Source organism: Dermacentor silvarum, chromosome 3, assembly GCF_013339745.2.
Source record: "Dermacentor silvarum isolate Dsil-2018 chromosome 3, BIME_Dsil_1.4, whole genome shotgun sequence".
Taxonomy (NCBI): Eukaryota; Metazoa; Arthropoda; class Arachnida; order Ixodida; family Ixodidae; genus Dermacentor; species Dermacentor silvarum.
The window spans coordinates 156,097,077-156,113,528 of NC_051156.1; the positions used below are offsets into that span (position 1 = coordinate 156,097,077).

The 16,452-nt window shown below is 50.2% G+C and overlaps 1 protein-coding gene across 1 annotated transcript in view; it reads left to right on the forward strand.

Moving 5' to 3' along the window:
* The first annotated feature begins 2,752 nt into the window (after positions 1–2,752).
* Positions 2,753–16,452, forward strand: part of LOC125944023 (neprilysin-1-like) — a 71,965-nt gene continuing 58,265 nt past the window's right edge. Inside the window, exon 1 of the mRNA XM_049663749.1 lies at positions 2,753–3,152. Within this exon, the coding sequence (XP_049519706.1) occupies positions 3,068–3,152 (85 nt within the window). The 5' untranslated portion in view covers positions 2,753–3,067. The remainder of the gene's footprint in view (positions 3,153–16,452) is intronic.

Genomic DNA, 16,452 nt, shown 5'->3' on the forward strand with positions numbered 1-16,452 from the left:
CTCCACTAACCGCGGTGGTAAGCGCAAGTGACGCTTTGAAAATTTTCTGTCTTCATGAGTCAGACGCCCCTGTCTTGCTCCACGTTTCAAGGCATCGCATTTGAAGCGAAGAACGACGCGCGCAGTAGCAGAAAACCACCACCCGCATACGGGCCTCCAAGCCAGTGACGACAGGCGCCACTAAATGTTACCACGTACCAAACAATCACGAATGTTCCGGCAACAACCTTGTGGGCCTTTTCCGCCCCATAAGGCACCGCGCACGGGGCCCCTGAGAGAGGGAGGGGTGGCTTCAGAGGAGGTTGGCTTGCCGAGGCTAGCGGAATCACGTGACGCTCCCTCCTAGTATTTTTTACCTCCATGCATAGGCCCATGCGGCCGATTATGGTTCGCAGCGCACCTCGCGGGTGTGTGGAATCTACGAAGACTCAGAGATTGGGACCGCAGGAAAACTAATCTCGAAGGCTATTTTCTGGCGATTAGACAATGTACACGGCCTCCAAGATTGCTCCAGTGCGAGTGCTCGTCCCGGAGGCTATATTATGGCTATATTTTGATTTTTTTTACGCGTTGCTTGCATGCATCGAGAAGCTTCGTGTAAGCTGTACCGCCTGAGAAGCAAGCACACGATGCCACTGTGTGTTTATGCAGGCACTTTAAATAAACATGACAAGTGTTGGGAGAGACGAAACTTTATTTTTCAGTCATTCTCAGTAAGCACATGTACACTTTCTTTTCTTTTCGCAACGTTCGATGAACGCAAGCAGAAAAAGATGCGTACACTGAACAGTGAGAGACATGCCAATACAGCTGCCACATGTTGAGAATAAATTTCAAAAAAGGAATAAACAGGCGATATTATGAAAAACCCAACAGAAAAGTAAAACTGCAGAAGATGGCATTAGCATTAAAGAGGAAAACAACGCTCGTGCTTTGAAGCCTAACCTTTCTTATTAAGTGGTAGTTTCGGGCTGCATAGCAAACAAGCAATGAAGGCTGCTCACTGCAGTTGGCAGCCAACCACGCTCTCTCCCTGTCCTGCCGTTGTTACTGCACCTCGCAACAGAGCAGTAATTCCCGTAGTACTTGACTATGGTCGGCATGACCTGAAAAAAAAAAGTATTGGTTATGTCTTCTCTCCCGCTTTCGCACAAATTTTCACCTACGCACTTCAGATCACCCTTTCGCGAAAAGCGTCACGTGCAATTGTCGCAGCTAAAAAAAAAAAGCAACCTTCGGTGCCATGCATGCGCTACTGAGGCAGGAGTGTTTATTCAGAATACGTCGTAGCCACAGCTTACAAACATTCTTCTCAATTCGCAAGTTCTCTCTAATTCCGCTCGTAACAAAGGCTTCAAGCAATCTGCGCACGCCACGAATAACGATCCTAAGCATAACTGCATTCTTTCACAGAAGTGCAACACAAGTGCATTAAATTCAGACTACGTATACCGGCGTGTGCCGACTCACTTTCTCGCGCCCAGAAACGATTTTCTCGCAAACGTGCTGCGCAGCATTCCAAATTGCTGTTTCTTACATAATGTGAAGCAATCCACAAACATCATGCGCGAAGTGAAGAACACAAAAAGCTCTGTGCGCCGAACAGCACAATGCGACAAATGTTAACTTACGGCTGAAGTGACAAATACATAAGCAATTTGCAAAGTAATGAAGGGAAAAAAGAACGTACTGAAGGCCTTCTTACCAAGCAGCAGCCAAGCAGACAGACAGACGTTCTGGCCGGCGAACCCAGCAAAGACCACGCAGACGTTATCGCGCATCTTTTGTAGCGTCGCCTTGCCTGATCACACCATGGCCGATATTTTGTAGCGATGCGTTATTCTTTATACTAGTCTTATCATCCACCGCTCACGGCCGGCTGATCCCGTTGATAACGTCTACGTCTACAGCCACATAGACAAGTAGACGTATAGTGCACTATAGAAAAGTCACTACAATAGATAAGTAGTACGCGCGTTCCCTTGGAGACAGGGAGTGTTGTATTGCCCTCTAGCGGGCGCCATGAAGCTGCGTAGCTCGGCCGCTTTTAGGCTCGAGTGGCCACTCTTGTAATCCGTATGTTACTCTATGCCACGGGTCCGGAGCAACGGCGGCTCGGCGCGGCAGTTCACAGAAAAAGGCCCTCGCCGGAGCCGGCGCTTTGAATACTCCCCTATATTCTAGGTCACTAGCGCGTACTGCGCACGCGCGTCCTTTTTTATTTTTTTTATTTACCTGCCAGCCTGTTCGTTCGGTCGCTTCAACCGGACACGCATCAGAACGCGGGCGAGAGCGCAAGGTGCCACTTCTAAGGTCCCTGCCACTTCTGCAGTCGCCGTGGAATCGCGCGACTGATGATATCGTCATATAGTGACAAAAACACTTCATTTGTATACTGACAGCACTGGGAGCGCGCCACCCTCTGCGCCTTGCTTCTATAAGTTCCGTGGCGTGGAACACATGCTTTGCGTCACTTTTTCTGAAATCGAATTATGTGGTGAGGTCAGGAAGCAGCGATGTCTTTTGCGTTCTACGATTTCACGGCCACTGCAGAAGTGGCACCTTGCGCTCTCTCCCACGTCCCAGTGCGCGCGCGGTTGAAGCAACCGAACGAGCAGGCTGGCAGATAAAAAAGGACGCGCATGCGCAGTACGAGCTCTCGAACTCAGGCGCGCAGCCGTCAGAAGGCACAGCGATGCAGTTTAGTTGCCGCTTCCGCAGTCTCTAAAATTTTGCACTCGACTGTACATACAAAGCCGTGCGGCACAATCGTGTATGTGCGCATTCCACCAACAGTGCACGTTCCAAGTGTTCGCTGCGTGCGACTTATGGACTTGCGGCACGTCCGGCTCGATTGAGTTATCAACCTATCATTTGTTCGATTGATTGACCGTTGTGACGTCTTAATTTTCATTTGGATGCAACGCACGAAAATGCGCTGTTTAACGAACGCAAGCCAAGTTCCACGTCCCGTGCTTTGCTGTATTCTTAAAAACAATATAACGGAGCAGCTTTCGCCATGGTTGTGTAACGAACTCTTTTTACAGTTCTTTCAATAGGGGAATCCATGCAAAGTATTCCAGCAGTAGCGACTATAGTGACTGGACCCATTCAAGATTTAGGCAAAGTGACACAACCAACCATCACTGGAGGTACGTATTTCTGTTTTTCCACTTTCGTTGTAATGAGGTCCGCTGCAAGGGTCTGTGCGTAATTAAGACAATATGAGCCCCCCAGAAAAAATGGCGCATCCGCACAGTTCTAGTGTCAAGATTGTCAGGGAGTGGACACGTGAAGTTTTAGGTAAAATACGAACCTCGGTGGTTCAACCGTTCAACTGTTCATCTGTTGAGCGTCAAGTCGCGAGTTTGATTTACGGCTATGGCTTTGGAATAGTTTCGACCCCCTGTGGTTCGTTAATTTGCACCAATTAAGGTCTAAATTACGCGAGCGCTTTCGCATTCCGATGGGATCAGAATGCGAAACCGCTCGCGTAACTTGAATTGAGGTGCACGTCGCGCATAGAAATTATTCCGCAGCCCCCACCGTCATCATTATGGTGTCCCCTCACAGCTCGCATGCTTCTACAGAATGTTTCCTTTCATAATTATATATTGTAAGACGACGACCTCTGCGATGCCTTTCAGAGCAGCTGCCCGAGAAAGAGCCGAAGCATCACACCTCAATGCAGGATGTAGAGGACTAGTCCGGTTCTTATATGCGCGTTGCCAGCTTCGTTTCGTGACTTCAGAGCCAGTACCACAGCGAAGAGCTGGTGTCTCAGTTTAGTGCGTCAGATGGCCCACTGCGGTAACGATCCAGCGGTGACCAGTGAGCGTGAGTGGGAGGGTTCCGTATAAGTCTATGCCCAGAAATTCGAAGGGGGTGGAAGGGCATGGTAGATGCCGCAGAGGACTGACTGGAAGGAATGTCGAGCGTTTTCTGTGTTGGCATGACGCGAAGGAGCCAACGTACTTGGCGACAGAGGTGGAAAGGCCCGGCCAGAAACAGCGCATTTTGATGTGGTCGTAGCTCTTCTGAAAGCCCAAGTGGTCAGCCATTGTGTCGTCGTCAAATGCTTCTATAACTTGGAGTCGAAGTGAGTGAGGTATGACTGAGACCCATCGGTTACCGGAAGGATGGTACATTAATCGAAACGACGTTCCACCTTGAAGTACAAAACATGACACTTGTCGTCTTAAGCGTGCGATTGTTGGGGGTGGTGCTAAGCCAGTGAGTCTATCGATCAGCGTACGGCAGTGTGGATCAGTACGTTGGAAGCGAGACGAGGTCAGAAGACGGAAGAAATCCAAATGAGGCAACCGACTGTACCGCGATACTGGGCGTGTGCTTGGACATTTCGCTAGATGGTCACGTACAAAGCGAAGGCGAAGCATGTGCTTTGGCGACAGCGAGCAGCGCGACGAAGCATTATCATCTTTATGTTGTTTGCCGGACCTATACGTGACAGTGAAGTCATATTCCTGCAAGCGCAGTACCCAACGGTCGAGGCGTTCAGATACGTTTTTCCGTAGAAGCATGGTGGTCGGGCACAATGGTGAAATGGCGGCCATAGAGGTATGGTAGAAATTTTTCTACTGACCACGCGATGGCCAGGCATCCCTATTGCAAAAACCAGCGACTTCCAGTGCCTTCCAGTGTGAAACCAGCACGTTCTTGACACTGCATCGCACTGGGGACGCTGGCGCTCGCTGGGAGTCACTGGGACACCGGTGACATTAAAGTCCCTATATAAGAAAAGTACCGCCATCTACTCTTTCCTACGCCGCCTCCTCTCCTAAAACGCTTGATTTTTTCTTTACTTTTTGCTTGCGAAAGCCAAGTCGACGGTGGCGCACCTAGAAAGTCCACGTTGAAGCTTTCAGGCCGGGTGCGCGCCGCCGCCGCCGCCGGCGACTGCGGCTGCGCAGAGGACTTTCAACATGGCTCTGAGGCGGAAAAAAAGAAAATATAAAGAAGTGAAACGCGCGTGCTATCATCGTCCAATATGAGATACAGGATAACACAGGAGAGATTGAAGCGGCATTTGTTAAAGGATGGCGGTACTTTTCTTATATAGGGACTTTAGGGGACATTGCTGGATAACAGTTCGGTCACACTGTACTAGGCGCTGGTTTCACTGCTATAACACAGCGGCGCACTGGTGGGTGCTGTACACGCGCTGGTTGTCACTGGAGTTCGGTGGCTCATAGTGGAAACTGCACTTGTTGCGTTTGTGCCGTACTGTTTCCAGTACGCAAGGAGTATAGGCGCTGTTGAAAAATTACCTGACTGATATAATTTTATCGGCAGATACTAATCCCCTGTCCTAAATAATGCCATATTTTGGGGTCATAAATGTTTCGTGCAGCAGCTTGTAACAAAGATGCGTGCGGTGCCATGCATATGCGACACCAAAGATCACTGTCGTTTCTTGCATTTTACTTTTGTCTGTGCGGATAGCTATATCCTTGATCGAGATTACGCAGGCGCAGATAACGCCTCAATTTCTAGTAGTTTCTACACAGCCGATTTCAGCTATCCCAGCGCTGTTTTTATTTAGACCATATTTTCGTGTCTAAAGTGTAAGCACTACACGCGTTCAAGCATCGATGTGACGTGTTATAAACATACGTACTGTCGTCCTTTATGAAAGGGAACACGGAAGCGCGTGGCTTGCGCTCTACGGCGGCTGCCTACAGCGCCATCAACCGACAGCTAAGGAAAACACTTCCGCTTTTGGCGTCATCTATTGACAAACAAAATAACGAGTCATCGCCGCTCATGATGGCCGGTGGACAAGTGCTGCTAGATTACGCTCCCTTTCCGCTCGCGCAACGAGCGATGCTTGCAGCGCGTCGTCTGCTGCCAATAAATGAGCGTGGTGCACGAGCACGGTCGAAACGTAGCTCTGTCTCTTGCTTACGCAATTTCTTTCTCTATGCTTACGCAATGATAGCGCTTGTCCACCGGCCATGAATCGTTATTTTCTTTGCCAGTAGATGACGCCAAAAACAGACGTGCTGTCATGTGATGGCACGGTAGGCAGCCGCAGCAGAGCGCAGGCCACGCGCTCGCGTGTCCCCTGTCATAACGGACGACGGTGTGCATGCGCTGTCGCCGAAGGATGCCAGTCGCACTAGGCGACGCTTGTCTGACGTGTGTATATATATATATATATATATATATATATATATATATATATATATATATATATATATATACACCGGCTAGTGGAATGGCGACTGCGGTCCTGCTGCGGAGCTGTCGGGGTGGCTTGGACGCCGTCCGTGGACGGCGTGGCGGCAAGTCCGATAGTGTACGCCCACTTCGGATTCGCATGGACACGGGGACGTCGGGGTCTTCGACGGGGTCGCGGTTTGACCACTGCGCCATTGTAAGAGACGAGAGCAGACACACCACCCGTTCCTTAACCACGCTGTTCTATTCTGCTTCGTCCTACACTTCTACCATCCCGCCTCTGAGCCACGGACCCACTCTCCATTACAATATGTATAATCACATAATATATATATGTCCGTCACTACTACGTGACAATATATATATAGTCACGTAGTAGTGCGGGTGCAGAGGACAGTCGCAAAACTGTGAATGACGAAACGGATTTTTATTGGGCGATCCTGTGCGCACAAAAGCAAGTTGCACTCGTGGCACAACGATAGCGGCGAACACAGTGGGCGATCGTCGTAACATAAAGAAATTCAACAAGAGGGGACACTTCCATAGAGCCCAGCGGCCGAATTGACAGCAGCGCGCCAAGCGGTCAGCATAGATCACTTCCGGTTTCGGTTTTGGGCGCGCGCATTTTGAACGCTAGCTAGCACGTCAGCTGCGCTTTCTTTTTTTTTTCTTGCCCGACCGCGCACGGTCTTCGTACGGAATCGGTTTATTATTTGGTAAAAATGATTGCGAACGATCTTGTCAAGTCCCATCAAATCTGCGCCACGTGCGATATCATAAAGTAGGCGCAAGACTCCTTGTGAAATGAGGAAATATTTATTTTGCTCTGTATAAAAGCTCGTTTCGCGCTTTTTGTGCGTACATTCATCGTTGTGACCCCAGCTAAGCAGTAGTTGCTATATGAAGTTCCACCGGACTTCATCAGCTGAAAAAAATTAAATTACAAGCATGAAACCGCATGTTACAAGCATGTGTCATTTGGTATTTAGATATAGGAATACTGCGTGTAGAGGCGAAACTTACGAACGCGGTCAATGGGCAGCATTACAAACAAAAGCAATTCGCTTTTACATACATGGCGTAGAAAATACACGACTCATCCCAAACAATACCATAAAATAAGAAAACATCTGATTTCCAAGCATTCCTTCATTTCCGGGCATTTTTTCCTGCACTTTAGCAGCACAAGAACACGGGCGAATTCGCGTTTCCAAAACTTGGCCTCGGGCGACGCGACGGTACGCTACAGACACAGAGACGGACGCAACAGGCATTCAAGACAAATGCGTAGTGCAAAGCCTGTTTTCAGTCCTTTAGAAGACGGAATTTTCGAATTACAAGTTCCTGATATGTTCCTCGGCGTTATCTTTCGTGCGTTCTGCCGGCGCCAGCAACACACTCCCATGTTATCACTCTTGGCAATCGCCCATCGCGTTTTCGACAGGCGTGAGTACCGAAAGAAGGTGTATGCTGTTGCGGGCCCACAAAAAACGTCACAAACTTGTCCCTCTAGGATTCATGACACGCCAAACTAGCTTTGTCACCACGGCCGTGCTGCTTATCGCTAACTGCGTCACCGTGCGGCCAGCATGTCTCAAAAGCTAGTACTCCAAAAGTAACGAAATTACTTTTCAGTAATGTCTGGCGTCAGAGAAAGCGGCACGAATTTCTCCTAGCAAGATGCACTAGACTACGCACCATGGCCGAGCTGGTTCTCGCTAACTGCGTCACAGCGTCCTGTGCGGCCACTATGACCCAACAGAACCGAAATAAGTTACAATAATCCTCTAGGAAGCGTCGGAAACATGTCCCAGCACGATTAATTAACTCAAATTAACTGCGCCTGGAGGGGCGAGCTGTTTTTCGCTAACTGCGTCTTAAGTCTTGGTCCCGTGCTGTAAGCCTCATTGCGTTGTAGACTGTGAAGCAAAATTTCTCGCCTTGCCGTAGTCCAATAGTGCAGTGGTGCCTTGTCCCAGTGCAGAAGGAACGCAAGAATACGCCCAGAGTCCAATAAACCAGGTTACATAAAAAAAAAAAAAAAAAAAAAAAAAACAGACAGGCGGGTCGCCGCGCACGAGCGCTCAAACGCGCGCGCAGCCGTCCTCGCTGGCTTCGGGGGAGTGTCTGGCGGATGCCGCATGCATCTGGCGCGTCATTGACCTGACGCTAGGTAAGGCAAGAAAAATGAGTCGCAAAGTTTCTGTTCATTTATACGCAAAACTTTTTAGTTTTCGCGGCAAAGAGTTTTATAAATAAATCAATGTCTGTTAACTTAATTTCACTTTCTTTTTTTTTTCGATGCTCGCGGCAGCAAACGTTCGGCATAAATACTATAGCGTGACGTATGGTGCCGTGTCCCCTCTTGTTGAATTTTTCTCTATGGTTGTAATCTGATCAGTGGCGAAACGCGTCGGCTTTTATACATGTGTCATCGAAGTTTCCAGATTATTCCGTGGTGCGCGCGTGTCTTCCAGAAAGTTCTCGACAATTAGCGTCGGTCATACAATCAGATTACGTAAGCGTCAGTGACAACAGACAATGGATAGAAGCATCGATAGCGTTTGAGAAACTTCCGATACATGCAGGTGCGTCCTGTGCCTAGCGATAACGTTTAACATTTGTTAGCCGGTGAAAAGCGGTCACCGGTCAAAGATAAACATGTGCTCGTTTCAAAACCCTCCCCTTAAAAAAAAAAAACATCGTCCCAATGCCTCAAACAAACATGTGAGCAACAAAACCACGCGTAATAAAGAAGAAAGAAAGAAAAACAATAACAAAGCAACAAAGCATCTAAGTACGTCAGCGGATGAAAAAAGGCTTAAGATGCACCACATGGATAAATTCAGGTCGCGCGCGGCGCCGCTGTGATTGCGAAATTCCGTCTGGCACGACCTCACAGTACAGTGCGCCAACACGTCGGATGATCTTATAGGATCCGAAATAGCGACGTAACAGTTTCCCACTAAGTCCTCGTCGGCGTATCGGTGTCCAGACCCAAACACGGTCGCCGGGCTGGCACTTGACGTAGCGTCGTCGAAAATTGTAGTTTCGGCTATCGGTCCTCTGCTGGTTCTTGATACGGAGGCGGGCAAGCTGTCGACCTTCTTCGGCGCGCTGCAAGTAGGTGGCAACGTCGAGACTGTCGTCGTCGGGGACGTCCGGTAGCATGACGTCAAGCGTCGTGGCCGGGTTCCTTCCGTAGACCAGGTTGAGCGGCGCCATGTGCGTCGTTTCTTGTACGGCCGTGTTGTATGCAAAGGTCACGTACGGAAGGATGGCATCCTACGTCTTGTGTTCGACGTCGACGTACATTGCCAGCATATCGGCGATGGTCTTATTTAGGCGCTCAGTGAGACCATTCATCTGCTGGTGGTAGGTGGTGGTCCGGCGATGGCTTGTCTGGCTGTATCGCAAGAACGCTTGAGTTAATCTGCTGTAAAGGCCATACCTCTGTCGGTGATGAGGACTTCTGGGGCACCCTGACGCATCAGGAGGTTTTCAACGAAGAATCCGGCTACCTCAGCGGCACTGCCTTTTGGCAAGGCTTTTGTTTCGGCGTAGCGGGTGAGGAAGTCCGTAGCTACGATGATCCATTTATTCCCGGATGTCGACGTCGGTAAAGGCCCCAGTAAGTTTATCCCGATCGGCTGGAACGGTCGACGAGGTGGTTAGATCGGCTGTAGAAGTCCGGCTGCCCTTGTCGGCGGTGTTTTGCGTCGCTGACAGTCTCGGCATGTCTTTACGTAATGGGCAACGTCGGCAGTGAGGCGAGGTCAGAAGTATTTTTCTTGTATCCTCACGAGCGTGCGGCAAATACCTAGGCGTTCGGACGTTGGATCAGCGCAGAGAGCTTGCAGAACCTCTGGACGCAATACTGAGGGTACCACGAGGAGGTAGTTGGCTCGGAGTGGCGAGAAATTCCTGTTTAGTAGAATGTTGGTTTGCAAGCAAACTGACGCCAGTCCTCGCCTGAACACCTTCTGCACAACGACGGTCTTGCCTTCCAGGTAGTCTACAAGGCTCCTTAGTTCTGGGTCGGCTCGTTGTTATTCGGTGAATTCGTGGGCAATGATGGGTCCTAAGAAAGTGTCGTCATCCTGGTCGTCCTCTGGCGGGGGTTCGACAAGGACGCGAGACAAGCAGTCGGAGTCAGAGTGCTTCGCCGGACTTGTAAACGACGGTGATGTCGAATGCCTGAAGTCTCATACTCCATCGTCCGAGGAGACCTGAAGGATCCTTCAAGTTAGCTAGCCAACACAAGGCATGGTGGTCGCTCACAACTTCGAAGGGCCTGCCATAGGCGTAGGTGGGAAATTTGACGTAGCCCAGAGGATGGCGAGGCACTTCTTTTTTGTTGTGGAATAATTTGCTTCCGCGTTGGACAGCAACCGGCTAGCGTAAAGTACAACTCTTTCTGGTCCGTCAGTCCTCTGCACAAGCACGGCGCCGAGTCCTACGCGGCTTGCGTCGGTGCGGACTTCAGTATCGGCGTTTTCGTCGAAATGCGCAAGTATTGGCGGCGATTGCAGACGTCGCTTCAGTTCTTCAAATGCTTCGACTTGCGGCTTCTCCCACTCTAATTCGACGTCGGCCTTCGTGAAGAATGTCAGTGGCTCCGCGATCCGTGAAAAGTCCCTGCCGAAGCGTCCTGTAATAGGCGCGCAGTCCAAGAAATCTACGCACTACCTTTCTTTCGGCAGGCGGAGCAAAGTCGGCGACGGCCGCAGTTTTCTGTGTTTCAGGCCGCATTTGTTCATTACGTGGCCCCAAAACAAAAGCTCCTCATATGCGAAACGGCACTTTTCTGGCTTTAACGTTAGTCCGGACTCCTTGATTGCTTGAAGAACTGTTTCAAGGCGCCGGAGGTGTTCTTCGAACCTTGAGGCAAACACAACGACGTCGTCCAAGTAGTCGAGGCAATTCTGCCACTTCAAGACTGCCAGAATGGTGTCCTTGACGCTTTGGAAAGTCGCAGGTGCCGAGCAAAGACCAAACGGCATGACCTTGAACTCGAACAGTCTGTCTTGTGTTATAAAGGCAGTCTTCTCCCGGTCCCTCTCGTCAACTTCAATTTGCCAGTAGCCGGTTTTGAGGTCCATAGACGAAAAGTAATTTGCCTTGTAGAGTCGATCCAAGGCATCGCCTATCTGTAGGAAAGAGTATACGTCCTTCTTCGTGATTTTGTTGAGGCGACGATAATCGACGCAGAAACGTAGGGTTCCATCGCGGACATATTCGTCAGTTATGATGCGTTCTTTGGCGACAGGGTTGTGTCGAATGTTTGACGACGACGAGAAGCAGTCCTTGTATTGCAGGAGCAGAGCTTTTAGCTGTTCTTTCTTATACCTGGAAAGGTTCTGATTGACGTCGAAAGCTGGTTCAGGTACTACTAGTCGTCGTTGCAGCTGCTCTAGAATCCGTCAAGGCGAAAGCACTGCTGGCTTGTACTATTTCGTCAATGTAGGTGACCGTAGTGCCTTTGTTAATATGCTTGTATTTGTAGCTGAAGTTCGTGAGCATCATTCTTGCTTTCCCTTCATTTAGCTCAGCTATGCCTCTAGCGACGCAAATTTCACGGCCGAGCAATAAGTGATGATCGCCGTCGACGACACCCTCCATGCCAGCAGGCACTTGGGTAACGACGGAAATCATTACACTGGAGCAAGGCGCAACGGTGACTTGTTCTTCAAGCACATTTAAGACATGGTAACTGATGTTTGTATCCGGTGGTATCGCTTTGTGCGTTGAAAGCGTTATCGATTTAGACCTTAAGTCGATGACTGTACCGTGTTACTGTACCGTGTTGGTTTTAAAAGTCCATGCCTAGGATGACATCCCTGGAGCAGTGCTGCAGGACTACGAAGGCTCGCCTAGTAAGTGCGGTTGTTAACCGTGACTCGTGCTGTGCAGTTCTCAGCCGGCGTTATTAGGTGGCCTCCCGATGTCCAGGTATCGGGTCCTTGCCAGGCCGTCTTTACCTTCTTCAGCTTGGCAGGCGGACGCGTCACTGAAGACGGAATAGTCGGCTCCAGCGTCGAATAGAGCGGTGACGTTATGGCCATCGATTAGCACGTCTAGGTCGGTAGACCGTCGTTTGGCGTTGCGGTTAAATCGTGGCGTCGGATCACGGCTGCATCGGCTTACTCTGTTGCTGTTACGTCCCGTCGGAAGGTCTTCTTTCAGTGGCGAAGTGTTGTCAAGGCCGTTGCCAGGCGGCGTGCTGATATGTCGTCGTGATGATTCGCGAACCTTCTTCGTCGGCGGGGGAGAATCTTCGGCATTGCGTCGTACAGCAACCGCACCTCCATCAGCAACCGCACCTTCATGCTTTTAGTCTTCCGGATATGGGCTCACGGACCGGCCCCGGGCTTGGCCAGTGTATGGTCGGCGCTGCGGCGACAGGTAGCGTCCTGGTGATGGTGAACGCGAAGGACGTCGGGGTCTCCACTGCCTTCCGGTGATGTAGTCGGCGATATCACGTAGCCGCTCGCCAAGCTGTGGACGTGGCGCGTTGACGGCGAACCCTCGTAGGCCCATCTCGCAGGTATGGGCATCGGCGGTAGACCTGGCCGGCTTCACAGCAGTGATAGCAGAGCGGGCGGTGGTCGAGCGCGCCAAATATGTCTTCTCGGGTAGCTTCGCTGGGCGGCGGGCGGGCGTGCTGGTGGCGTCGGTGGCGGTGGACGACGAAACTGCGGCATTACAGGGCCCTGGCAGGAGCGTGGAGGGGGACCTTGACAGCGAGCGACGGTGGCATAGGTCATTGCTTCCAGCTGTGATTGCGAGGCTTCTTCACGCATGGCCGACGTTACGGTGCGGGCTCAAAGTTCAGGTTGAAAGCTTTGAGGGCGCAGCACGCTCCACCAATAGTAAAGGGCTTATTAGAACTCAGAGCAGCGCAGCGGCGACAGTCGAACGATGACACAGCTTTCAATTGAAAGCACGAGCACCGTTGTCGAGCAAAAGCACTGTACCCACTCGCTTCTGGGCCCGCTATAGAGGCGGCCCTACTAGCGGCTCTCTTCGCTACAACATATATATATATATATATATATATATATATTGTAGTGGGGATGAAGCAACGGACTCACCAGTGGGACTCTGTCTTGGCTGTAGGTGCGAGCGTAGATCGCGAGCTGCTGACGCCAGCCGAGACTGTCTTTGTGCCCGTCGTGCAATACTTCCGCCTGCCGTCCGGTGTTAATAAACCCGCTTCCAATATATATATATATATATATATATATATATATATATATAGATGAGTAGAACTTGTTGCCGGGTGAGTTGGTTGATATCTGAGGAAAGCATGGTTGCGCGAACAAATATATATATATATATATATATATATATATATATATATATATCAGTGAAGTAAAGAATAACAGGAGCCGGCACAGAAGTAGTTCAAAAAATAGAAGTACGTAGCAAAAACACAACAGGACTTTCCTGACGTTTCGGCCGGGGTCCGGCCTTTGTCAAGAGTACGTTTGCAAGGATACACAGCTCAATTTATACATTTTTGCCTTAAGGGTGAAAAGACAGAAGAAAAAAGTACAAAGTAAAAAAAGAATACAACGAACACGTGAATGGAAACATGCGCGTGCACACAGTGGATTTACTGAAAAAAGAAACTGTGAATTCAACAAGGCTGTGGAAAATAGCTCGTAAATCGTGAGTAGCCTATGAGTATTTTTCTTCTTGTCTCTTGTCACCCTTATGGCAACAATGTATGAATTGAGCTCTGTCTCCTTGCAAACACACGCTTGATGAAGGCCGGACCCCGGCCGAAACGTCAGTAAAGTCCTGCTATGTTTTTCCTACGTGTTTCTATTTTTTGAACTATATATATATATATATATATATATATATATATATATATATATATATTCTAATATGAATACAGGACAAGAGAACAGCAGGCAGCATGTCTCAACCAGAGCAGCTCAGGCAATCACGAGCTCGCGCCTCCCGGACGACTGGCGATGTGGCTGCAGCGCCGGTCATTCCTCTTCACTACAATCGCCCCCTATCGGAAAAGGAGCCATCCTGGCAACTCATGGTGAACATAGAATCATTGGGTCGTAGTACGGCTTCAGGCGTTGTACGTGGACGGTTTCACGCCCACGACAGCGTTGGTCCGTAGGTGGCGTGACAGGCTCGACAATATAGTTCACAGGAGATGCCTGCGCTACAACACGGTAGGGTCCTTGATATTTAGAAACAAGCTTGGATGAGAGTCCAGCAGGAACGGCAGGAACCAAAAGCCACACAAGGAGTCCGGAAGGAAGTGACAATGCGGGTGATCATCGTCACGTCGAGATTTTTGTTGCCACTGGTCGACGGCTGTAAAGGAACGGGCGAGCTGACGGCATTCCTCGGCACGGCGGGCAGCTTCAGAGATGGGCGTACATTTGGATGAGTCGGGTCTGTACGGAAGAATGCTGTCGAGGGTAGTCGAAGGTTCGCGGCCATACAAGAGGAAGAATGGGGAGAAGTTCGTGGTCGCCTGAGGTGCAGTGTTGTAGGCGAACGTGATGAATGGCAAAATGAGATCCCAATCAGTGTGATCAGAGGCGACGTATTTGGAGAGCATGTCGCCAAGTGTGCGGTTACATGTTTCCGTCAGACCATTAGTTTGAGGATTGTAGGCGGTGGTGGTGCGATGAGTGATGCGACATTCAGCAAGGAGCGCGTTTACGACTTCTGAGAGGAAGACACGTGCTCTATCACTCAAAAGTTCGCGAGGTGCACCGTGACGGAGAATAAAGGTTTTCAGGAGGAAAGATGCTATATCACAAGCGGTGGTAGCAGGCAGAGCGGCTGTTTCTGCGTATCGCCTCAAATGGTCGATGGCGACGACTATCCAGCGGTTTCCGGAAGCCGTGCTCGGCAGGGGTCCATACAAGTCAATGCCAATGCGATCGAAGGGCCTGGCGGACACGGAATTGGCTGGAGTGCACCAGATACATGCTGAGCAGGAATCTTGCGGCGTTGGCACTGAGGGCACGACCGAATGTACTTGCACACAAAGGTGTACATGCCACGCCAATAAAACCTGGAGCGAAGCCGGGTGTACGTCTTGAAGACACCCGCATGTGCACACTGCGGGTCAGTATGGAAGGCAGAACATATTTCTCCACGAAGATGTCGAGGTATGACCAGCAACCACTTGCGGACGTCAGAGACGTAATTCCGGCGATAGAGAAGTCCATCCCGAATTTCGAAGTGAGATGCTTGACGGCACAAAGCTCGAGAAGGTGGAGGAACAGTTGAACTGTTTGAAAGGAAGCGGATAAGAGCACTAGTCCAGGCATCCTTGCGTTGCTCCGAAGCCATGTCGCAGCCTGCTGGGAACAAAAGCACTTCGTCAACGGCAGAGAGGCAGGCATCGCTTTCTGTTGACACGAGCGAACAGGGAAAGCGCGTCGGCATGAGTGTGGCGGCGGTCCAGACCTGTAGACAACGCGCACGTCGAAATCTTGCAACCGCAAAGCCCAGCGAGCTAATGACCTGAGGGGTCCTTCAACGTGGCACAGCCAACAAAGTGCATGGTGATCTGTAATCCCGTCGAAGGGGCGGCCATAGAGGTAGGGTCGAAATTTACCAAGTGCCCAGATTATGGCCAAACATTCCTTCTTCCGTAACGGAATAATTCTTCTCAGCTTTGGTGAGGGTGCGGCTTGCGTATGCAACGACGTACTCGTCGAATCCTGATTTGCGCTGTGCGAGCACGGCGCCGAGTCTAACACCGTGTACTTCCGACACTGTGTACTTCGGTCGGAGCTGTCGGGTCGAAGTGACGCAGTATAGGCGGCGAGGTCAGTAGACGACGCAACTCTTGGAAAGCATCGTCACAAGCGGACGACCAGGCGTAATCGTTCAAGTCGCTCCGTAGAAGCTGATTCAAGGGAGCGGTGACGGACGCAAAATTCCGAATGAAGCGGCGAAAGTAAGAACACAGGCCAAGGAAGCTGCGAAGTTCTCTTACGGAGGAAGGTTTTGGAAAAACAGCAACTGCACGAAGCTTGGCGGCGTCAGGAAGAATACCGTGTTTAGATACTACATGGCCAAGGATGGTGAGCTGACTTGCGCCAAAGTGGCATTTCTTCAGGTTCAGCTGAAGGCCGGCGGAAGTAAGGCACTGTAACACTTCCTCCAGCCTACAGAGATGGGTGGGAAAATCGGGTGAAAAAATAATCACATCATCGAAGTAGAACAGGCACGTTTTCCACTTGAGACCACGCAAAA